The sequence below is a fragment of the Oncorhynchus clarkii genome, chromosome 27 (genome assembly GCF_045791955.1).
Source record: "Oncorhynchus clarkii lewisi isolate Uvic-CL-2024 chromosome 27, UVic_Ocla_1.0, whole genome shotgun sequence".
Taxonomy (NCBI): Eukaryota; Metazoa; Chordata; class Actinopteri; order Salmoniformes; family Salmonidae; genus Oncorhynchus; species Oncorhynchus clarkii.
Window position 1 is genome coordinate 7232449 of NC_092173.1, and position 24608 is coordinate 7257056.

Below are 24608 nucleotides of genomic sequence, written 5' to 3' on the forward strand. Positions count from 1 at the left end.
TTTTTTTCCCCTCCTGTAACTTTATTGATCACATTGTGATGCAGGGAAGGCCTGGGAATGCCATGTAGCGCTATGCAGGGTAGCAGCTGGCTCCCTGCCCAATCTAATCCACACTCTTACTGCTCCAGCACAATCAAGCTCTGGAGACGGAGACCATTTTACTGGGGTTTGGGGAGGAGGATCCTGATGTTGTCAGCCAGATAGTCTCTGTCCCTTTGACTTTGTTGTGTAAATGTTATGACATGCACAATGTTTATGGGCAATTCATACACTCTTCCCTTCTTCATTTCAATTCTCCCAGGACTCCCTTTCGCGGTCAGAAAAGAAGAGCTTGGTGCTGCTGAACATGTCAGTGATGCAAACATGACAAAAGTAAATTCTGCAAACATTACCACGCAACGTGGACAACAAGAGGGTCACTGTGTGTTACATCTGACCCACTGCCAGCCTCCCAGTGGTTAAAAATCAGCTTTCTGTATGTTGAACTTCTATATCACAAGACACTGTGCCACTTCTTTCACAGAGGACACGATGAATATATTGAAGAGATCAAACAATTATCTTTATTTGAAAAAAAAAAAAACACATTTAAAGACCATACAGCTATTAAAGCACAGGTACTTTTATAGCACAACAACCATGGTAGTAAAAATTGCATAGGTCTTTGAACCGGTTTCCTGGAATTACAGAAATACATTCACTACAACCAACTCTATATGGTAGAAATTTAACAGAAATGGTACACGACACAGGGGGAAAAAATAACATTTGAGGGAAGAAATCTCTCCAGCACAGATGGTTATGTTTGCGAAAACCCCCAAAATAAAACAGAGAACTGCATCAGACCTAAAAGAAAGAAATGGGGGGGAGGAGAGGAGAATTAAGAGGTGGAACTGTGGAGGATGTTTACGTGAACATACATTCAGACCAGACGGGGCGTTTGAAGTTGGCCATAGTTAATTCTCTGTTTTAGAGTGACGGAGCAGACACCACCTCACTCCAGCCTCTTTTTTTTTATGGCTTTAGAAAGGAGAAGTGAGACAGCTGGAGTTCTGGCTCAGAGCATTTATTTACTTCTCCCTGTGGCAAAGTAAAAGTTCTCCACAAAGAGAGCCTGTGAATGGCTCACCCCAGGTAGTCATGCCCTACGTTCTCCTTTGTGTACCTTAGTTTAAAGCTAAAGCATTCTGTATTTGTTTCTTTTCAAGGGAAAAAAGGCCTTTAACCGAAGGGATGGCGCCGGTGACTTTGTGCTTGGATATTGCGATTTAAGACGTGTAAATGTGAAGGAATGATCGACCTTTTGGCTATGTTGAGGGGGGCAATACAAGGCTTGGTTTTGGAGGTACTGACATAAATCCTTTTATCCTAAGAATGCCTTTCCTTAAAAGGGCAAGGCAGGACTTTTCTAGGTAACCTGAACCAAAGCCAAACTCAAAATATTACAGTTAATTAAATAACAGGACGTGGCAGTCTAATAAAAGCTTGTTTTAGGGGAGCACTAATAAACCTGACTTGACTGATATGTCAAAATCAGGAAGAGGACACGGTCTTTGAAAAGGGTATAAAACCTATCATCAGAGGTAGGGAGAGGTTTCCATGTTGAATACAAATAGATTTGTAACGTTAAAAAAAAAGTCTGCTTGATGTCGAAATGAATGAAGCAAATATCACAAGGGAATGAATATCTGGGACACAATCCAGTCACATAGCCTACATACATCCTCCTTCCTCTTAAATGTCCCGGGACAAGTAAAAACTAGGAAGAGCATTTATCTAACCTAGCCTAATTCTGCTGCTCTGTATTTATACTCATGATCTTCAAAACAATATGCAGTTGACCATTACAAAATGTTGTGCCAAATAGATCAATCCTGTCCAGTTGGTTTGAAGCACAATTTCATACAAAACACAGAGGTTTTGGCTTTCCCTTTGAAATGCTGAAAGCTGAACACATAGCCTTTCTAGAGCCTGAGCCACTGATGATCGTAAACAGAATGATGATGCAGATTTAGACGATGCAGATGCAGATGATGCATTTCAATCCATAAAACAGTAAGAGATGGAGGTAACTTCCTGTTTCAGTAAGTATTACCAAACTTGATCAAATATGTTTCAAATAGTGTTTTAAAGCGGCAATCTGCAGTTGTAATAATAAACAGTGTACTTCCAGCCCTGTTTCTGGGAAAAAGCTGAGGGATGGGTTGGAGAAATGTAACCACTCTGAAAGTCCTAGACAGAGCAATGACCATCCCAACTTATAGTGTTAACCATGTTGAGGCTATATAGTGTTTCTTTAAATGTACTTTATTTACAAACATTGGAGTAAAACAAACTTGTATTTTGGGTTCTGAAGGGGTAAGACAGGTGAACTAAGCTCATGACGCATTTATAAGTTATTTTCTAAAAATAATCAAAAAAGGTGCATATCATGAATTTATAAGTCCAAAAATGGATGTAGTAACTGCAGATCGCCCCTTTAAAGTATTATTTTGTACAAACAACATTTTCAATCCAGGTCTTAAATGTATTTCTCTTGATGCAGGGTAAAGCAGAAAGATCATATCTCAAGATAATAACATGATTCACAAAGTTTGAAAGAGACAACTGGAGAGCTGGATATCACTACTATAATGTTCAACTGGGCTCTCTTTTCAAATGATAATGCACTCCAATTCCATTCACAGGCATGCTGTCGAGAAGAGTATATTGCAGAGACTACCCTCTAGTGGCATAAAAAAGTTATTTTGTCAACAACTATTTGTTGTTTCTTTAGCAAATGCAGTCAACAAAGAGCCAAGGAAATGACATGGGATAAGTATGAAAATCATTTGAGAATAAAAATGCAATTCGTATTTGATTTCCCTCAACAACAGAGATGATACCTACAACAGACTAACTGCAATACCTTCACAAGTGTCACACTGAAGACGAATTCTAGTTAATATACAAAGACATGAAACTGATGTTAGGATACAAAATAAATCTGTTAAAGACAATTAAATAGAGGAATCGATATCTGGTGACTACATTAAGCTTTTTTTAAGTATGTTTATAAAACTCAAATAAGTGTGTAATTCTTTACAATTTATTATTGCTTTCTAAAGAAAAAATAATGTAATACAAAAATAATATGTAGTAAACCACCTTCAATGTAATGACATTTAAGGACCTTAGGGTTGACATTCACATTATTTTATTGTCACAGATGAACATAACATTTTAAAGAGGTGGGTCCTATTCAAATCTTCTGAATCACGACCTGGAATTTACCTGTGTGGGAACACAAAAGGTGGTAATATTACTTAAAAAGACAAACGTCTTACAAAGTATGGACATATTATGTACCTTGTCATTAAAGAAGCTACATGTAATATTTTGTCATTGTAATTTCAGAAAATGTCTTTAAGATACAGTATCTACAGTAATAGAGGAATTATTGGGCCCACACAAAATTGCATTTGAATCGTGCAGCCTTCTTATTGGTCAACGAAAGACTGACCAGCTCTTGTTGACTGGGCCTGAGCGGCAAGCTAATCGATAACAATCCGTTAGCGCGTGGTACTTACACAAATCACTCAGCCTCAGTCAATTTGACAAGAGATTTGATGGCCACAAAAAGATTACATGTAGCACCTTTAATAATGGAAAAGGAATCACGGAAGTGCTTCAGGTTCTGCACCAAGCTGATAAATATTCTGCTCAGAACTCACCAGTGTCGGTATCCAAAGAGGGCCCATATAGAAAGAGGTGCCTCTAACGGCGCTTTCTAAACGCTAGCTTAGCATGTCATGTCCGCCAAGCTAACTACGTAGAAACACCTGATCGTCTGAAGTTGCCGAGCTGCGCATGCTCAGTACAGCACTCCTTTGAAATAAAGTTGTTTTTGACATGTGAAATTGTGTAATTGTATTACTTTCACGGCTACGTAATAAAGACACATTGAGCTCTTTAAGAAGTCGTCTCGAAGCTAGATAATGTTTTTGAAGTGAGATAAAAACCTACTAACAAGGGATGTGTTTGTCACTCAGCTAGCCAAAGTCCTGCCCTGGACTGCTTAACAACCTTTACAGGAAGTACCTGTCACTGAACACTCTCTGACTTGAAACATCTCTGTAGTATCGGTAATGTTTGGTGTAGTATGATGGTATATGATAAATGATGATGATGATGATAAAAGAGACTCACATGAGGGCATTAGGGAGACCTCAGCTGTCACCACACAATCCATCCCCAAGTTAGACAAAGCTCCTCTCACCAATCCACAGGAGTATGCCAGATACTGTTGCAAAACATACCAGACAGTTACGGCTGAACATTTACAATCGAGTTAAATCACCCAAGGCCTATATTTCAATCTATTTGGCTGAATATTCTAGAATAATGTTAAACCTTGGGCCAAATAGGGTGTGGCAAGCATTTTTTCCATCCAAGTACTACCATGCATACTTTAACTTATCAAGTTTAACCTGGTGTTAGTGCCGGGCTGGAACAAGTGTGTTCCCAGCTTGGGTCCCCAGAACCAAGATTTAAGACCACTGTTGTAAAATGAGAAACGACTGGGTCTACTTTTTAAAAACGATTGGATGTCTTACTTTTGGAGCTTCCTCGAGGTACTGCTTCCCGTTAGAAAACTGTGTCAAGAGCGCAAACTTGTTGTCTTGCAAAACATAAGTACCCTGTGTAGAAACAAGACAACACACCATGAATATTTGGGAGGAAGGCCATAGGTAGGAAAGTATATCAGCAGCTGAATTCCTCATCTAAAGTGCTTTTATTTTTATGGGCACACCTGGTGGTTTGTCCTAAGGTTGTCAATTTGCTTTCTGAAGACATTTATCCAGAAGTCTTTACAGATGAATTTCATGACATCCAAGTCATCTTTGAAGCTGGGCGAATCTTTTGTGAACCTGGAGGGTCAGGAAACACACAAGGTTAGCCTACATATATTGCCATTTCAATCAGGTAAAGTGATACTAAAGTACTCAAAGGTGGAACTTAGGTCAAACTGAAATACAGGGCATATGCAATAGTGAAAACTGTTGTCCTACCTTTCTATAAGTCCCTGTCCTACTCTGAAGCCCATGCCTTCCAGAGTGGACACACAAGTTGCCCTATCCTGTGTAGAAAAAAAACCCAAATAGCTAGATGTGACAACAATATACAAACACACCTTTTGATGATGACTAAGCTTTCAAACAATGTTGAGTGGGTATGTCAGGTGGCTGTCTAATGACTTTACGAGCTTAACCTACCTTGTCCATCTCCCCTCTCGAGGCTTGGTCTTTGTAAATATGGGACACCATCTCCATGTGGAGGAACTCAAAGAGTACGTCGTCGGCCATGTCTGAAATAAAATAAAAATCTTAATACGAAAAGCTAGGCAACGTTCTCTACCTGACTGACAAACGTTTAAAACATGCAAGCTAAATGATCCTGGTACACTGGTGGAGAACATCTAGCTAGCTAACGTTAGCTAGTGCTTGAAACTGCGGGCAATGCTTTCTTCTGAATTAAAATATAATTTGCTATCTACGTTCGATAAATATGATCACATATTACTAACGCATGTAAATCCAACAGATTACCTATTTTACAGCTCTGGTTTGAGTTACTTTCCGCTAAATTGCTCACGATGTAAACAAAGCGTTACTTCCTGACTACGGAACCTGCGAAGGAGGCACAACTTTGCTTAGTCGTGCCGAAGGACAAATAGCTGGATAACTGATTACAGGAGAAAATGCTAAACATTTTCAGACACTATGAATTGGTTAATAGGGTCGCCAGCTAGGACAACAATGCAAATAGTTTGTTTCTTCATGCAGCTCACACCCTTCCCAGTTTATGTGAAATTCCCTTATTCATATTTTATTAAGACCATCACATAATTTCAATACATGTCCTTTTAATTTGACAGGTTATATGAGGACAGAGATATGTTCGCAATAGGTGAGGTGATGCACATTTTCAGTCTGGGAACACATCAAACGTAAAAAGAAACACAATTCATGTTTTATTGAATATTTTCTCATTTTAGGCTACTTTTTGTTACAGCTTCAATGTTATGATAAAGGTATATTGGTATTCCGGGATCTGGCATTGCTTCGAGTTATTAGAGTATACTATAAAACAAGTTTGGAGATCTTGGAGTGTCTGATGCTGAAAAAGGGAGCTCAAATAATTGATCCGCAAAAAAAGCTTGCATTTGAAATAAATGTACATCATATTTTCCTTTTGAAGTAGGCCTACAATGTACATTGCAACATTCATGTCTAATTCCACAATGGCTAAAGCTACTGATTAGATTTGCAATTCATAAAATAAACCAGTCCTTCCATTACAGTGAATATTTAATTCTTCACTTTTAAAAATACAATAGTATCAATGACATTTCCAGGCACGTTTCAGTCCATAAATAAGACTATCACCACAAGTATGCTTCTTTTTATTGTTCTCATTTGGATTAGGTTTAATGTCAAGGTGCATCAAATACATTACACTAAATAACTCAATATCAATGGACTTGATACAAGTTCTGATTGAAGCTGAAAGTCATGTATTAAAATAACTTTGAGAGAAAAGTCGCAGTGAGGTCAAAAACGTGATTTTCCGGTGTCTTATATATATTTTCACACTATGAGGTTGGAATAATACTGTGAAATTGTGAAAATCATGATAATGCTTTTTTATGTAAGAGCTGTTTGAAAAGACTGCCTGAAATTGGCCATGTTGACAGTGTTCCCCAACCCCTCCCCGTTTTTGACTAGTCGTTCAGTACAGCATCATTTTCATTCAATTGAATGTTCCAGAACGTAAAAATGTACTGAACGCAGCACAAATTCCAAACCTCTCTGCCAATAACAGCTAATTTTCAGTTTTCCCCTCCCCACTCCCAAACAGTCCTAGCAAAATTCTTGCTTAAGACAGGTAACAAATTACAAGCAAAACATGCCAAATTGCAGTACTGCCAAGATGTAGTAATACAATTCCAAGACACAAATTAAGTGATGGATGATGTGGGATGACTCTCTTGTGAGATTTCAAATGTAGACTTCATTACCATATTGCACTTACACACTACAGTACCTCTCAGCTTCAGCAAAGCTAAAGCGAAGTAAAACCCATTCACTGACCTAAATTAAAGCAGCCATGTGTATCCATGACTATGCAAACAGCTGTGCAAATGGAGTTCTACAAAGTCCCTGTTTAAAACAAGTCTTCAATATAGAAATGAAGTCACCAAAATATCCAATATATGTTTAGGAAAAGGAACATTTAGAAAAGAGGAGATATTTGGATAAAGCCTTTGCTTGACCAGCTTCCACATAAATGTGTATGAGTTAAGAAAACATACATTTAAACATCATTTGGGGAAGCAAGTTTCAGTGGATGATTGCTGGCGAATTGGAATCTCTCTTCTTGACTAGAGTAAATAAACATCTGCGCTAAGGTTTGTCAAAATTCTCTAGATTGTAGACTTTAAAATATATCTGATTAAAACATCAGACTATTCACATTAAAACATACATTAAAACATTTGGAGATGACAAAATTAAACTGAAGAAGAGAAGTTGGAATAAAAAACAAACACTTTTTAAAATTTTTTTACAATACATTCTCAAAATGACAAGTCCCTCATAAATGTAAGCACCCATATATTTTTATTCAACACTCTTAGAAAAAAAGTTTATATCCAGAACCTGAAACAATTCTCCGGCTGTCCCCATAGAATAACCCTTTGAATAACCTTTTTTTGGTTTCAGGTAGAACCATTTTTAGGTTCCATGTAGAACCCTTTTCAGAGGGTTCTACATGGAAAAAACGTGTTTTACCTGAAACCAAAAACGATTCTACCTGGATCCTAAAAGGGTTCTCCTATGGGGACAACTGAAGAACCCCTTTGAAACCATTTTTTCCTAAGAGTGTATGCTCTCCTCTGTCAGGATGAAGCTTCAAGAGCACTCAGTTGTGCTGGAACTTGTTTGAGAGTCCGTTAAGCAAAACCCCCTTCTGTGGGGAAGTGGGAAGCTGCTCCTAGGGGGATGGTCCTTGAGGTTCAGGACGCCCATGGTCTGAGGGCTGAGGGTTGGATGTGTCACTAGTTGAGTTCTCATCCCTGGAGGGTGATTCATTCTGGACCTCTAACAGAGAGACTGTCCAGGAGGGAGATGTAGGCTGTGAGGGGTAGGCCTTGCATGAGCATTGCTGGTGTCCTTGGGTTTGGACCTGTTCCACTCCTCTCAAGATGCGCACCAGGGAGTTGTGGACCTGCTGGCTGATAGGAGTGTTACTGTCATCGGGTTCGGCCTTGACCTGGCGGCCTGTGGAGAAGTTGGAGAGCTGCTCCAGGACCTCTATCTGTCGGTCCATCATACCCAGCATGCTGCAATGGAAGGCCCTTTGCTCAGCGAGTTGTTCCCCTAGCTGATGGTTCAGGATGGTGAGCTGCTGGAGGATCAGGGTGCTGGTGTCCTCACAAGTGCCTGCGGAGAAATGAACAGCAGGACAACTTGTATTTGTTTTAGGTTATCGCTGTAATATTTATTATCCAAAGCTTTAAACAATTGATAAGTACAAAGTAAAATTCCAACAGATGAATTACATATTAGTTAAAAAGAACACATTAATTACATAAAATATAGATGGTCATGTAGCCACTCAGTTATAAAAGCACTCACCAGCTTGTTCTTGTGGACTGCAGCCAGTGGGGTCCCTAGCTCCCTCACCATCATGTAAAGAGGGTACTGAATGTGGCTCTCTCTTCACTGGGTAAAGATACTCTCCAGACAGACCCAAAGTGATTATCTCGTCTGACTTCAAGGCCCAGCCCGGAGTGCTGGCGTTGTCCTCTATTGGGATGGCATTGGTCTCGTCTGCTTCTCCCTCTAGAGCTGGAGCCAGGCTGTCCTGCCAAGGGGCCGTAGATTCGGGCTGAGCAACATCACCTGAGAAGAAGGGTGAGCAGAGCAGGCCAACACAAAGCATACACTTCTTTACAATTATTTAATGTAAAATAATAAATGTATAATAATCCTAAAGCCAGAAAGTAGTACCATCAGTATGATCCTCCAGGTCTGAAGGGGTCAACACCACCATATTGTGTCCATCTGCAATGCCTTGCACTGGGGCCCCCACCCGGGCCCTCCTGGCCAGCATGCGGTCCAGCATACGAAAGTAACGGAACGACTCGATGGTGGACAGGCGTGCAGCGGCGCTACGGTATCCTGCCATCTTGATCTTGCGGTACTTGTGCTTGAGGCTCTTCCAGCGGTTGCGTATCTGGTTGACAGTGAAGTGGATGTCCCGCTTGGCCAGGCTGTAGCGCAGGCGGCGGAAGTGCGAGTCGTTTCGCTGGCGCTTCTTATCCAGCTCATGCACCAGGTCCAGCTGCTCGATGAGGGCCAGCATGGCGAAGGTGTCCGACTCTGTCCACCACTTGTTGGGCCTCCTCTCACTCAGGTCCATGGTCTCTCCCGACCCTCACTGGGTGTACCTGCTCTGGTAGCAGCCCCTGGGCTCCTCCTGGATGGGAGTAAACAAGAACACATGGAAAAAGGTTGAAGTACCACACGATAATGTAGGCTAAGATAATTTCTCTACGTTAGAGGTAGACTGAGGGATAGCCCGAATGATTATAATGAAATGGCCTGAAATAAATGTTAGACTTTCTACTGAAATAAAATGCTGTAGCAATATGCATCAAAGAGCAGCATTCAAGTTGCATTATAATAAGCTTGTATTCAACACAGGAACAATGGTGGGTTAAAAAAAAAAAATCTATGGTATATGAAACCTCATTATGGGAGAATATGAGTCACAACAGCATCCAAAATAGATACTGGATATAAATGACAGGAATAGATTGTGAAATAAACCAATCCAGAGATGTTCATTACGACATTCACACAAGAGTACAGTGACAGTTTCTTCTCCAGTCCCTTTGAAGTTCACCCAACAGCAAATCACGACTTTCCCACGTAAATTCCACTCAGATGAGACATGATGAGCTGAGTAACGTTAGTTTGTGTGCGATATGAATTTATGCACACATACAAGAACATAACGCTTTCTACAGCGACAAAAAAAATACATATGCAATAGCCGTTCCCTTTTGGTACAGGGAAGTACTTAAAATAAAACTGATAATGGAAATTACAGACAACTAACGTTACATCACACACCATACAGTCAGACACTCATAACTAGTCATCAACAGTCTGACCACTGACAACCTAACTAACGAGCTTGTACTGGCTGCTGAAAGTGACCGTAGCTGTGTTGCAGTGACCGTGACGGCGAATGCTGACGATGAAGAATGTAATTTCTTACAGAACACTGCGGCGATGTCTTTTTTTCATGCACAAAATATTATTTTAATTTAATAACCATAAAATAGCGCTTACTGTAAATACTACAGATGGCACTTCATACCTTCATCACAAAATATTTTACGCTGCGTCTAGGAAGCTTGCTTGCGTCGCACGATCATATGGGGTTTGTTGACATCAATAGTCTTGTTCGACATTGCAGCCGACAGTGGAGGAGACTGCCGACTGATTGATCTACAAATCACCGTCCGTCATAAATAACGACTCATTGTAATTTGTAGATCAATCAGTCATTCACCATTTACCCATGATACATTACGATTTTGATGTTCTCGAACACGGCCAATGACTGCATATGGTTGACGTTCCAAATGTCACATGTCGTTCAGTGTCTACTCTGATTGGTCAAGAATCGTACTGCATACTCACGAGGGTTAGACTTTGTGAGGATCTGCGCAGATACTCAGATCTACACATCATCTCAATGTTCAATTTAGTCGGATTTAACAGACATCTAGGTGTACTGATTAGCGAATATGTGCAGTACTTAGTTTGGATCAACCCTAGTGAGAGAGTGTTTTGACCGACTTCCGGGTGCTCATGTGATTCTTTTTTTTGCAGGACCAGAGGTATGATCATTTGTTTTACATACATTTTTCGAATAATAGCAGGCTAGCTATCTATATTGGCATTGGTGAATTGATTTAACGTAGATTGATTAACATAACAAGCCAAATACTTACATTTCATAACATGATTAAACGGGGGGCGCCCATCGATGGTTATCATCTCGCACAAAAAAAATATTTGGGCTAGTGACCAAATTTGGGAAGGAGGCACATTCCGATGGGCACCCAGGCATCATCTGATTCTGCAACAGTTCCATTAAACAATGCATACCACCAGAACACGCTTCACTGTTTCATTAAACTGTGCCTCTCCATAAAATATTATATTTTCTACTGTAGGCCTTCACAATTATCTTGTGTATTTAGGTGGTGTGGTGTAATGGCAAGTGACAAATACCAGATAGTGGTGCAAGGCGAGGCGTCAGAGACCGACTCAGATGATGAGGTATACATCACCTCCCTCTCTCCACATTCAACAGCCGGAGGGCAAAAGGTACCAGGGGAAGCATCTGAGACTGACAGCGAGGGGGAGGTTGAGAGAGTACGTAAATGTGTAATTCCTGCAAGCTCTGAAAACCCACAAATATTACGCAAGGACTTAACTCCACTGCTTGTGATCAGAGATAACCCTGACATTCCGTCCGCGGTAGAGGAGTTGGTTGTGTCTAGGCCTGAACACAGTGGGCTCTACTACAACACTTTACTCCAGCTGAGATTACAGGAGAGCAATGCACGTCTGTGCACGGATGTGCCCCAGACCATCAAACAGGTGTATGGTAATGCCACAAAGGAGATACGCATGGCCACAACCCACCTAAACAGCTCCCAGAACGGCATCATCAACGCCTCCCACAGCATCCGACTCATTCTGGACGACCTCAAGTCCGTCTCAGAGGAAATAGACATTATCACCAGCTGTTATCTACTCCCCGATATTACCATCCCCTCCTCTCCCACTACCCCTATTCTCGGACAGTGATGTGCCACATTCATTGTTTCATATGTATTATGTAGGCTAAACAATGGACTTGGGAGTATTGTTATTTGTAAAAGGCACTTGCATTAGGTGAATAAATTATGCATGCCATTATACTATTACTGCTCCATGTTATTCAGATAGCTTATTCATTGTAGTTGGCCATAAAGGATTGCTTATTGCTCTCGATCATACGTTCAAGTATTTAGCTGTTCACAAGCACATGAGATGTCTAGTCAATCTCTGTATTTTCCAATGCACCAAACCTTGTGTAGGCCTAGTGCACAGCCCACTCTTGTGGTGTCAGCAAGGCACTGCAAGGGATGCGACCGCTGTGGTCATTTTTTGCGTAGGCCTAGAGTTGAAGAAACTACAGAATCCCCATTTGCTAACAAAACGATGACAACATTGAATTCTAGGTTGTTATCATTGTGCGTTGCTGTATTCACATTTCAGTCATTGAACCGCAACTAGGCCTCTACTTTAGAGAACATTTGAAGAAACGGTTAATACAATTTAAGATACAGTGCAATCCTTCCAAAGATAAAAAAGTGTTACAAAATTGAAGATAATTTTTTTATCCAATGGGATTCCGGGGGGGTTTGATTAACCATTATTTTTGCAGTCACTGACATGTCGGGTGAGACTGAGCATTTGGCATAGCACCCAGGAAGTGCGAACTGAAAGTGATCCATTCTCCCAAGGTCATCTGAAGGGCATGTCTGATCTCACTAGGGCTGGGCGGTATACCGTATTTTACTATATACCGGTTTGGGTTTTTACTTTACCTTCTATAACGGTATTTTTAATGTTTGGTTTGTTAAATGTGATATGCTGTGTGTAACGTCCATTTTTATAGTTTACTCCGCTACTTGAGCCATCCCTCCGCTCTCTCTCTTTCCACGCCGCTTTCCACACAGACCTAGTCCCACCTCCTGTCACTCAAGGAGAGCATTTATTTTTGCTTGACCACGCAACACTTTCGTTCAGTCTGTATGGTCAATGCAGCACATGAACAATGTTGATGACAATGATGTTGTTTCCACTTTGATCTTAATATAAATCCACATGCATTCTATAATTACAATATTAGTTTGTGTTTTTTACATCTGCAAACAGCTAGTTAGTGTTTTCTTAGCAAGTTAAGCTAAATCGTGTTTGCCACTAATGGTAATCGCTAGTTAGCTGGGTAGTCAGAGCAAATGTAGCTAGCTAGATCTCACTGCTGCTCCAATCAACTAGAGATGCTCCATCAAGTTGACTCCCTGTCAGCAGCTGTTGGTATTTTATTGGCAAGATTAACTTTTCCATCCAGAGAACAATGCAGACATGACATTGTGTGACATATACACTCACTGGCCAGTTTATTAGGTACACCAATCTAGTACCGGGTCGGACCCCGCTTTGCCTCAAGAACAGACAGACATTTTCGGGCAATGGAAATGTTGCTCAGTTGGTATCAAGGGACCAAATTTGTGCCATAAAAACATTTCCCACACCATTACGCCACCAGCCTGTAGCGTTGACACCAGGCAGGATGGGGTCATGGACTCATGCTAATGCTGCTAATACCAAAACCTTGACTGCCATCAGCATGACGTAACAGAACCTGGGATTTGTTGGTCCAGGCAATGTTTTTCCACTCCTCAATTGTCCAGTGTTGGTGATCGCGTCCCCACTGGAGTTACTTCTTGTTTTTAGCTGAAATGTTCCACCGGGATGTTGGTCCATGCTGACGTGATGGCATCACGCAGTTGCTGCAGATTGGATGGCGGTACATTCATTCTGCAAACAGCCCATCCAGCTCTATTGGGTTGAAGTCACTGCGCAGGCCACTCAAGTATTCTGAACTCGCTGTCATGTTCCAGTGTTTTTCCACTCCTCAATTGCCCAGTGTTGGTGATCACGTGCCCACTTGAGCAGCTTCTTGTTTTCAGCTGATAGGAGTGGAAACCGGTGTGGTCATCTGCTGCAATAGCCCCTCCGTGACAAGGAACGGCGAGTTGTGCGTTCCGAGATTTCGTTCTGCAACCCACTGTTATACTTCGCCGTTATTTGTTTGTTTGTGGCCCGCCAGTTATCTTGCACGATTCTTGCCATTCTCCTTCGACCTCTCTCTTCAACGAGTTGTTTCGCCCACAGGACTGCCACAGTCGCTCCATTATCGGTAACCCCTAGACATTGTCGTGTGTAAAAAGCCCAGTAGGGGGTCCGTTTCTGAGATACTGGGTCCGGGGCGCTTGGCATCGATGATCATACCACGCTTAAAGCTGTTTAGGCCTTTCTAACAGTATCTGAATGCCTGTCAGCCTGCTTTATATAGCAAGCCACGGCCACATGACTCACTGTCTGTAGGAACGATGTACCTAATAAACTGGCAGGTGAGTGTATTTTGAATGGTGCCATTGGACATGGTTGGTCGTCATTCTAATGGGCACCGGGGGTTAATGGAAAAGGTTATGGCGTGTGGGAAGTTACACCATTTGTGATTGCTCGCAAGGGACTGTACCGTATGCAGTCTGCTGCTATGAATGCCACGCTTGCTCCTGAAACAGAACATTTCAAGGTCACTGACTTGCCATTTTTGCATGTTAACAAGTACACAATAGCAGCAGACTGAGGGGAAACAATTATTTTACGGGTGCATTGGGTTCTGTTTTGACTGATCTGTCTGATTCAAAATTCATTTGATACACTAATGGACTTAGCTAAATGAGTTATGTAAATTCCATAATAATGATCTATGGATGAAACTGTATACTGACCTCCATGATATACTAGCTTAATAATTCTAACAGCATAAAGATTTGTTAGCGCCTTGACTTTCTTGGCACAGATCTCCCAACGGACGCCTTTTTCTAATGTCTCTGTCTCGCTTGGACCCTTTCCAGTGAACGGCACAAGGTTGTCATCAAGCCTGCCTTTTTCAAATGCAGAGAACTTCCCAGCCCTGTGTTTTCCTCTCTTAATAACTTTCCACCAGTCAGACTCTAGATGGCTGTCAGCGAAGGTTTTAAAAGCTCTGCATTTGGAGTCAGGGAACATCTCAGGCTCTGAGAAAGGCAGGGTGACCATCCTGTTTAGAAAGTCGTATGCGGCCTCTCGAGTGGCACAGCGTTCTATGGCACTGCATCTCAGTACTACAGACCCGGGTTCGATCCCAGGCTGTGTCACAGCCGGCCGTGACTGGGAGTCCCATAGGGTGACGCACTATTGGCCCAACGTCGTCCGGGTTAGCGGAGGGTTTGGCCGGTGGGGCTTTACTTGGCTCATCGCGCTCTAGCAACTCCTGCAGGCTGACTTCAGTCGTCAGTTGAACGGTGTTTCCTCCAACACATCGACACAGCTGGCTTCTGGGTTAAGCGGGCAGGTGTTAAGGAGTGCGGTTTGGCGTGTCATGCTTTGGAGGATGCATGACTCGATCTTCGCCTCTCCCGAGCCCGTTGGGGAGTTGCAGCGATGAGACAAGATTGTAATTGAAATTGGGAGAAAAAGGGAGTAAAATACAATAACATTTTATAATAATTGTACCGACTGGATATCACCAGTCCACAGCTAGGATGGACACGAACAGGACATTCTCCCCTGCCAGCAGAACGTTCGTAGCCTCCAGGGTGCGGATCACCCCGTCTGGGCCGCAGCAGTCCAGGTGGGTGATCTCCAGCACTACACAGATCCTCCTCCCCTCGAACACCTCCATGAAGTGGATGAAGTCCACCATGACGCCCACCTCCTTCCTCACCTTGTTCATGAAGCCCATCTGGTCGCTGACGGCCGAGCTGTTCATCTAGTGCTGGATACTGCTGTCCATGGTGTAGAGCAGGTGCTTGGATGTCCGCAGAATAGTCCTCAGGGCGAAGACTGCGGGAAGCCCCCAGTGTTGCTATGGCCATCGATTCCAGCATGATGCATTCTCCAATGCAAAACAATACAGTGGCAAGGACTACAACCCAGACGGGGAGGCAGAGCAGCTTTATGGCTTTCCAATTGACCTCATCACCTTCGCCTCCCCACCTTTGGGTAGGGATGCTGGGTGGCTCTATAGAGGCCCAGGGGACGTTTCCAAAAGTCATCCTGGATGGCCTTGAAGAGGCGGATCACCAACCCAGTCCAGAGTTTATCACCGCCTGCAAATGCCAGGCCCTGAAGCGCACGAAAATCCGCCTAACCCTCCCTCCACACGGGACGGAATAAGATGATGGCGAGGAGGGCCAAGTAGCTAATCCACGCTGGAGGAGGGAGCTTCAACTCGTGCTTCTGTTCCCTCCACTCTGCTTCTGTGTTCATGTAAACTGCGAATGTAGAAAGAGTAACATAATTAGATTGTCAGAACAAAACACGCAAAAAAAACAAGGTCACGTGAAGTCAACCTAAGTGTTGAAACCTACTCTTGCTCTTCTTCAGTAGAGTTTCAGTGCGGCTGGGGCGCTGGGAGAACAGACTTACAGTGGCCGGAGGTGGCACCTTGATACATGCTCTGGACAGGCCATATGCCTAGACATCATCCAACAAGGTAACCTTCTTGTTTATTAACCAGTGTAGAGGTAGACATGGCAATCCAATAAAATATGATATTATCTGTGTCACTAAACACGTCAGATACATGTACTAACTTTCCACTTATCTTCTCTGTCCATTTGTCTATCGTTCCAATACATTGTCCATACCGACGGAAGAAAACCGGTTATAACATTCATACGGTATAAGAAGGAACACTTTCGATTCGCAATCACTGCAACCGATATAATCTCCAATTACCAGGGAGTAAGGATTAGTTGTTATTCTACAATGTCAATCAAATGCTGGCAGAATTGTTTTCTCCAAGAATTGAGTAATTTCAATAAAAATCTATTGTAGATGCTTATGTATTGATGTTGCTTGAAAGATGTTTCAAATCAAATTGATTTATATAGCCCTTCTTACATCAGCTGATATCTCAAAGTGCTGTACAGAAACCCAGCCTAAAACCCCAAACAGCAAGCAATGCAGGTGTAGAAGCACGGTGGCTAGGAAAAACTCCCTAGAAAGGCCAAAACCTAGGAAGAAACCTAGAGAGGAACCAGGCTATGAGGGGTGGCCAGTCCTCTTCTGGCTGTGCCGGGTGGAGATTAATTCATGGCCATCATTAGTTATTCAACGATAATGTGTAAGGGCTAAAATGCAGCACTTTCAGACACTGGCCAAAGTCATACAGAGTAAATTACCAAAATATAATGAGCGGAATTAACGTAATCATAAACATTAAGGCAGCTTTTCAATAAATGTTTTATGTTGTACTGCAGTTCAATGAAGGGTAAGCCCAAAGTTCTATTCAATCATGTCAGGAAGCTGCAGAACTTGGCTGCTCCATAAATTGTGACCTGGTTGTATCGATAACTTCGAGCATGTGTTTGCACAAAAGTAATTGCCTCAAATATGTGTTGCCGGTTCACCATCGATTTCAGCTACCAGTTCTATCACGACAGATTTCTACTGCAAAGAAAATGAAAACACAACCTCACACACACATTCACCTGCTTGTTCTTTTTTTCCCCTTAGAGACCCGAACAAAAGTACAAATGAAGTATCAACATTTGGTTAATGAATAATACCAGACAGCCCTTTCTAATGACTTTTTTCTTTGGAGTGTAACGTATCAGCTAGTTTTAACAGAACATTACCTCCATATCTAATTATTAACATTGGATTAGACATTTCCCCCTCAAAAGAAAGTAAAACCCAGTCTTATCTGTGTCTGTGTGGGTTTCACCACATTGAAGTCAACATACAGACTGGCCCTCTGTAGAAACCAATAACACTAGTGTTGTTTACCCTACCTCACGTATATACCTGACACATTATCAGATCATATGTGAATTAAAGTCAGAATTGTGTGTATTTTGCCAGATGACTTTGAGTCCTACTACATACCTAATGGCCATGGCCCAGAAAGCAATAGTTTCTGTGTTTAATTCTAACAATGGAAATTGTAATATGTGTAAGTTTATAACAGATAAATTAATGACTCCATCCCCATTCATTAATATTCACAACATTAACCATATATCTATACGATTCTTGGCCTTGGGACATGGGACAGGAGTGCTTCATGAACGCTTGATTTTCGACTGGTCTTTGCTCGCCTCTCGCTGATTCTCATATCCTTCCTTATAATATCCACTCTCTGGCAAAGCTTCAAATAGCTTTGATATTTGCACACTGTCCTTGTCAACCATGTATGGAAATGTTGTGATTGATAGCCCCGCCAGAGACCAATTGTCACGCTCGGCCCACGGGGGTTCCCTCTTGGTCTAATGGACGTTGGCTTCCCGAGTGAGAGTTCACCCGTACCAATCCCACCCATTACAGAAAATATGATCTCCTTCTGTGTGTTTTCCCAATGACAGCTAGAACACGATCCAGGTAGCCCAATCCAGGCTCGCAACTCCATCATGATACAGAATTCAGTATGTCTGTCGTCTGTAGACCACTATGGAGGCCCACTGGACACTGTGAGTCAAATATAGAATGTGCAGTGTGATCCATGTAACACCGTCACATTCTATGTGAGGAGAGACACACACAGGTCCGTATGTCCTATGTACTGTACACTCAGTGGCCAGTTTATTAGTTGCACCACCTCATTCACAAAAATGGTTAGCTCCTACAGACAGTGAGTCATGTGGTCATGGCTTGCTATATAAAGCAGGTGGACGGGCATCGAGGCATTCAGTGACAGTTTGACGGAACGTTAGAATGGGCAAAACGAGTGACCTAAGCGGCTTTGAGCGTTGAATGACCGTCGGTGCCATGGCACTGGATCCAATATCTCGGACACGGTCGGCCTCCTAGGCTTTTCATGCATGACCGTGTCAAGGGTTTACCGGGAATGGCGTGACAAACAAAAAACATCCAGTCAGCGGCAGACCTGTGGGAGCGAAAATAGCTTGTTGACGAGAGCTCGAACGAGAATGGCAAGAATCGTGCAAGCTAACAGGCGGGCCACAAACATGAATTGTGGTTTCTGTTGTGTCATGCTGATGGCAGAGTCAGGATTTGGAGTAAGCAGCGTGAGTCCATGGCCCACTCCTGCCGGGTACCAACGGTACAGGTTGCTGGCGGAATGTTTTCTTGGCACATGTTAGGTCCCTTGATACCAATTGAGCTACGTTTCCATGCCCTAAAGAAATCAGGCTGTTCTGGAGCCAAAGAGGGGTCCGACCTTGTCCTGGATGGGTATACCTAATGAACTGGTCACTGAGTGTATATTTAGCATACACACATACATATGCTCACACTTATCATGCATTGCATAAAACGTTATCTAAAACTTTGACATATGACAGTAGGCATAGGTCATTTATGCAGCATGCCACTGCCTGTGACAAATTTGATAAGCGGGTTTCTGGTGACATCTGTGAGATTAAAAACTTGACATCGCTCCTTGAGCTGCCCAATATAATTGCCCTCCTCCGCATGCACTTGTTCACATGTTGTGTCATGTCTTCAGTAATTTTGATAATTAACAGAAAATCTATGACAATCTATTGTAACTTTGGTAATTTATACTTGAAAAACTTTTAGAACATGCATGCATGCATTCATATATATATATATATATATATATATATATATATATATATATATATATATAGTATTAATGTTGTGTATCTGTGTCCCTATTGTCCATGAGTTCCTAGTAGGTAGTTTCTAGTTACCTCTGCAACTCGTCCAACTATTTACTTTTTTCACAAGTGCAACCAGTTTGGTGGCAAACATGGACAACAAATACATATTGACATCAGTAAAATAAGTGTATAGATTTATAGGATTTTTCATACTGAAATCCTCATATTAAACACCAATGGTATTCAGTAGGTTGATGGTTTATATTTAGGATAATGTTTGTCGTTCTATTTTATGTACAGTGCCTTGCGAAAGTATTCGGCCCCCTTGAACTTTGCTACCTTTTGCCACATTTCAGGCTTCAAACATAAAGATATAAAACTGTATTTTTTTGTGAAGAATCAACAACAAGTGGGACACAATCATGAAGTGGAACGACATTTATTGGATATTTCAAACTTTTTTAACAAATCAAAAACTGAAAAATTGGGTGTGCAAAATTATTCAGCCCCCTTAAGTTAATACTTTGTAGCGCCACCTTTTGCTGCGATTACAGCTGTAAGTCATACCCCAAGTATGTCTCTATCAGTTTTGCACATCGAGAGACTGACATTTTTTCCCATTCCTCCTTGCAAAACAGCTCGAGCTCAGTGAGGTTGGATGGAGAGCATTTGTGAACAGCAGTTTTCAGTTCTTTCCACAGATTCTCAATTGGATTCAGGTCTGGACTTTGACTTGGCCATTCTAACACCTGGATATGTTTATTTTTGAACCATTCCATTGTAGATTTTGCCTTATGTTTTGGATCATTGTCTTGTTGGAAGACAAATCTCCGTCCCAGTCTCAGGTCTTTTGCAGACTCCATCAGGTTTTCTTCCAGAATGGTCCTGTATTTGGCTCCATCCATCTTCCCATCAATTTTAACCATCTTCCCTGTCCCTGCTGAAGAAAAGCAGGCCCAAACCATGATGCTGCCACCACCATGTTTGACAGTGGGGATGGTGTGTTCAGCTGTGTTGCTTTTACGCCAAACATAACGTTTTGCATTGTTGCCAAAAAGTTCAATTTTGGTTTCATCTGACCAGAGCACCTTCTTCCACATGTTTGGTGTGTCTCCCAGGTGGCTTGTGGCAAACTTTAAACAACACTTTTTATGGATATCTTTAAGAAATGGCTTTCTTCTTGCCACTCTTCCATAAAGGCCAGATTTGTGCAATATACGACTGATTGTTGTCCTATGGACAGAGTCTCCCACCTCAGCTGTAGATCTCTGCAGTTCATTCAGAGTGATCATGGGCCTCTTGGCTGCATCTCTGATCAGTCTTCTCCTTGTATGAGCTGAAAGTTTAGAGGGACGGCCAGGTCTTGGTAGATTTGCAGTGGTCTGATACTCCTTCCATTTCAATATTATCGCTTGCACAGTGCTCCTTGGGATGTTTAAAGCTTGGGAAATCTTTTTGTATCCAAATCCGGCTTTAAACTTCTTCACAACAGTATCTCGGACCTGCCTGGTGTGTTCCTTGTTCTTCATGATGCTCTCTGCGCTTTTAACGGACCTCTGAGACTATCACAGTGCAGGTGCATTTATACGGAGACTTGATTACACACAGGTGGATTGTATTTATCATCATTAGTCATTTAGGTCAACATTGGATCATTCAGAGATCCTCACTGAACTTCTGGAGAGAGTTTGCTGCACTGAAAGTAAAGGGGCTGAATAATTTTGCACGCCCAATTTTTCAGTTTTTGATTTGTTAAAAAAGTTTGAAATATTCAATAAATGTCATTCCACTTCATGATTGTGTCCCACTTGTTGTTGATTCTTCACAAAAAAAGTACAGTTTTATATCTTTATGTTTGAAGCCTGAAATGTGGCAAAAGGTCGCAAAGTTCAAGGGGGCCGAATACTTTCGCAAGGCACTGTATATCATCTTATTTCATTATTTAATATATTTTGACATATGATAAGGTCAGTTAGAGGGCACAGACCAGACGCCTGTGATAATCTGAAGTACCTAAAAGTGCCACTAGATATAGTTTGATAGATTACATAAAATCCTTGAAAGATACCAACATTCTGGAAGTTCTGGTAAACTTCTAAACCAGTAAAATACACTCCCTTTGCAACCCTAGTTCCCAACCTCCGGCTGCAAAGGCTGCCTTCAGAAGTGTGCATTCATCGCTGGTAAATTAATTCAGCTGGGAAACTCATTTAAATTCCATTACTGGCACTTTGCAGGGCAAAGAAAAGTGCATGGGAATCAGATAGGAGGATTGCTAATGAGCAGTGTGGCCCCTAGCACAATTCCTCTGAGATATGCCGTCTCACCAATGCCATCACACTGGTAAATATATTTTTTTTTAAACAATGAATGAGAAAATAAATATGCAAAGAAAATGAATTAGGTTTCTAATGCATGATGTGTATAAATTCATCCATCTTTAAAGGTGTGTTAGTGGCTCTTTTGACTTCTCGCCATGTTTAGCATTTTCATTTATTTATTGTGTGCGTTATGAATTCCATTGCAAACGAGTCACCCATAGCTTACAGTATAGGTGGACATTTTTCCACATACCAACCAGATCTCAGACCCAATGTGATTCAGCAAATGGTTGTGGAGTTGTATTGTGACAATGTCAATACTGTTTATAATGTGTGATTCTACATCTGCACGGGTCTATATAAACTTCAATTGGAAATGTCTCTGGAGGGACCATTGAAGCAACAAATACATTTATTCTAGCATATATTTGCCAATCGATTAACTTGCTCCATAAGCCCACACTGTTTTCTCTAAATATCTGCAAGAAAGTATTTTCATGGATTATAAATGGAGTATACATGTTATTACTTATATCACCTCCTAAACACACTTTTTGTTCATTTGAATTAAATATGCACATTCTACGTGTATTGAAGAGACAATCTTTATAATGTCCAAATAGCTCAATTAACTTATGTACAATCATACGATCAAATACATACCTAGCCTCTCATAAGCAAATATATGGCTTTCCCATATCAACCATTTCAGTTTGACAATGCATGTCTCTACAGTGTTAGCCTATCAAGAGTTGAGATTCCGGGTCTGTTCATAAAGGCTGGAGCTCTTTCAGATTCTGATTTGACTCAGAAACGTGTGCTTATTCTCCTTTTTGCCTGTAGAGGGCTCTCTTGACCTGTCACTGCCCTCTTTGGACTGTTGCCATGGGTGCCCACATTGTAGAGGGGAGGGAACCATGACTAGGTGAAATGGTGGATTTTGTAACCCTCTCAACATGACAATTAGCATGCAGGAACCCCTGGGAAGCTAGAAACACAATCAATCCAAATGTGGAGGTTACGTAAACAGGCACTAGTTTTTAATAGGAAAAGTGTGGTGATAGCTCCACTGCTTTCACACAGCCTTTGTGTCAGTGCATTGAAACAGTAACTGCTATTTTACAGTCTCTATTTTAACAGGATAAAATGACAAATGCAAGTGGGTAATTTAGGACAAAGATATGGTGAAATAAGTCATGATTACAGCAAGCAATCCATTTTTGAACATTATAGTCACTCCTCTTATCCACTGTATATAATTTTAAACGACACGTTATGCAGCAAAGTGGTTAGCCCAAGGGTGGTATGGATGAGCTCGATTTTGAGATTAAAGGGCCGATCCGCATTCCAAACAATAACCAAGCTGTCACTGCTACTTATTTTGGTAAACCGATGAGGGACGGGGCTTGAGAAATATAAGGACTGAACATCCATGAGCTCAAAATGACGGCTTTAACCATTTTTCGAAGACATACAGAGTTTGCATACATTTACTTTACTTTGACCATGTTTAAAAAAACATCGGAGTATTCTGATGGGCTCTTCTTCCAGAATCAACAGCTATAAATGATTACTTTTAACAGTCCAGAAATGCATGCAGCAACTCCAGATTGGCCCTTTTTTAGGTGCGCTGCTGGAGAAAGTCATCATATGATGCATATCTTCCATCGAAGTCAGTGTTATGTAATGCATTATCCAGAGAGACAACCACGGCCAGCACCGCCGTTGTCTTGGTTGGCCATTTCAACGGTGTGTTTGGTGAGGCATGATCTACCATGAAGTATTGATGTAAAAAGTGTATGATGCAATCCTTTGAAACAGAGTCCTGGCCACATGCATAGAGTCATCCAGCATACCCATCTGCTTGCTGCAGTGGCAAACATCTAATAAGAAGACAATGTGCAGTATGTGGCATTAGTTGACAAGTCAAAATGGCTGCTTTTGAAATTCATCATGTTGTGAGAGCGTGGAATTGAATAAACATTCATCAGAATATCATGGAACTCCTGCCTTATATGTAATAGCGCATGAATAGGGTTGCAATTTTGCAAAGGGAGGGTATGTTACTGGAAACATTCAAAGATTATCAGTAAACTACCAGAATTTTGGTATCTTTCAAGTATTTTATGTAATCCATCACAAGACATCTAGTGGCCCTTTTTGGGTACTTCAGATTATCACAGGTGTCTAATTATCTCTCAGCTCTCTTTGGCCTTATCACATGTAAAATACACTGAACAAAAATATAAGTGCAACATGCAACAATTTCAAAGATTTTACTGATTTACAGTTCATATAAGGAAATCCCTAATCTCTGGATTTCACATGACATGGTCACACATTTTCTTCATGCTGCGCGACACATCTACCACACAGAATTGATCAGGCTGTTGATTGTGGATTTTGGAATGTTGTCCCACTCCTCTTCAATTGTTATGTGAAGTTAATAGATATTGGCGTGAACTGGAACACGCTGACTTACATATTGATCAAGAGCATCCCAAACATATTCAATGGGTGACATGTATGAGTATTCAGGCCATGGAAGAACTGGGACATTTAAAGCTTCCAGGAATTGTGTACAGATCCTTGTGACATGGTGCCTGTGCATTATCATGCTGAAACATGAGGTGATGGCGGTGGATGAATGGTACGACAATGGGCCTCAGCTTCTCATCACGGTATCTCTGTGCATACAAATTGCCATTGATACAATGCAATTGTATTCGTTGTCTGTAGCTTATTCC

General features: G+C 41.6%; 3 protein-coding genes across 4 annotated transcripts; 1 reads left to right on the forward strand and 2 right to left on the reverse strand.

Moving 5' to 3' along the window:
* Window positions 1-536: 536 nt before the first annotated feature.
* On the reverse strand, window positions 537-5699 carry LOC139385639 (trafficking protein particle complex subunit 6B, like). Its single transcript, XM_071130870.1, has 7 exons — window positions 5589-5699; window positions 5256-5347; window positions 5052-5119; window positions 4793-4910; window positions 4596-4679; window positions 4189-4282; window positions 537-3273 (listed from the first exon to the last, which is right to left on the reverse strand). Exons 2-7 carry the CDS (start codon window positions 5343-5345, stop codon window positions 3242-3244), a joined length of 486 nt encoding a protein of 161 aa, XP_070986971.1. The 5' UTR covers window positions 5346-5347; window positions 5589-5699; the 3' UTR covers window positions 537-3241.
* A 301-nt stretch (window positions 5700-6000) lies between these two features.
* On the reverse strand, window positions 6001-10668 carry LOC139385948 (uncharacterized). Of its 2 annotated transcripts, none has more exons than XM_071131255.1 (4): window positions 10432-10668; window positions 9054-9522; window positions 8679-8945; window positions 6001-8483 (listed from the first exon to the last, which is right to left on the reverse strand). In XM_071131255.1, the coding sequence occupies exons 2-4, from the start codon at window positions 9463-9465 to the stop codon at window positions 8035-8037; spliced, it is 1128 nt and encodes a 375-aa protein (XP_070987356.1). In that variant the 5' UTR covers window positions 9466-9522; window positions 10432-10668; the 3' UTR covers window positions 6001-8034. The 2 variants fall into 2 exon arrangements, with proteins under 2 accessions (XP_070987356.1, XP_070987358.1); XM_071131257.1 differs by having other exon boundaries at window positions 6430-8483; window positions 10404-10483.
* A 210-nt stretch (window positions 10669-10878) lies between these two features.
* Window positions 10879-12051, forward strand: LOC139386073 (biogenesis of lysosome-related organelles complex 1 subunit 3-like). Its single transcript, XM_071131495.1, has 2 exons — window positions 10879-10957; window positions 11324-12051. The coding sequence occupies exon 2, from the start codon at window positions 11337-11339 to the stop codon at window positions 11934-11936; it is 600 nt and encodes a 199-aa protein (XP_070987596.1). The 5' UTR covers window positions 10879-10957; window positions 11324-11336; the 3' UTR covers window positions 11937-12051.
* Window positions 12052-24608: the final 12557 nt, after the last annotated feature.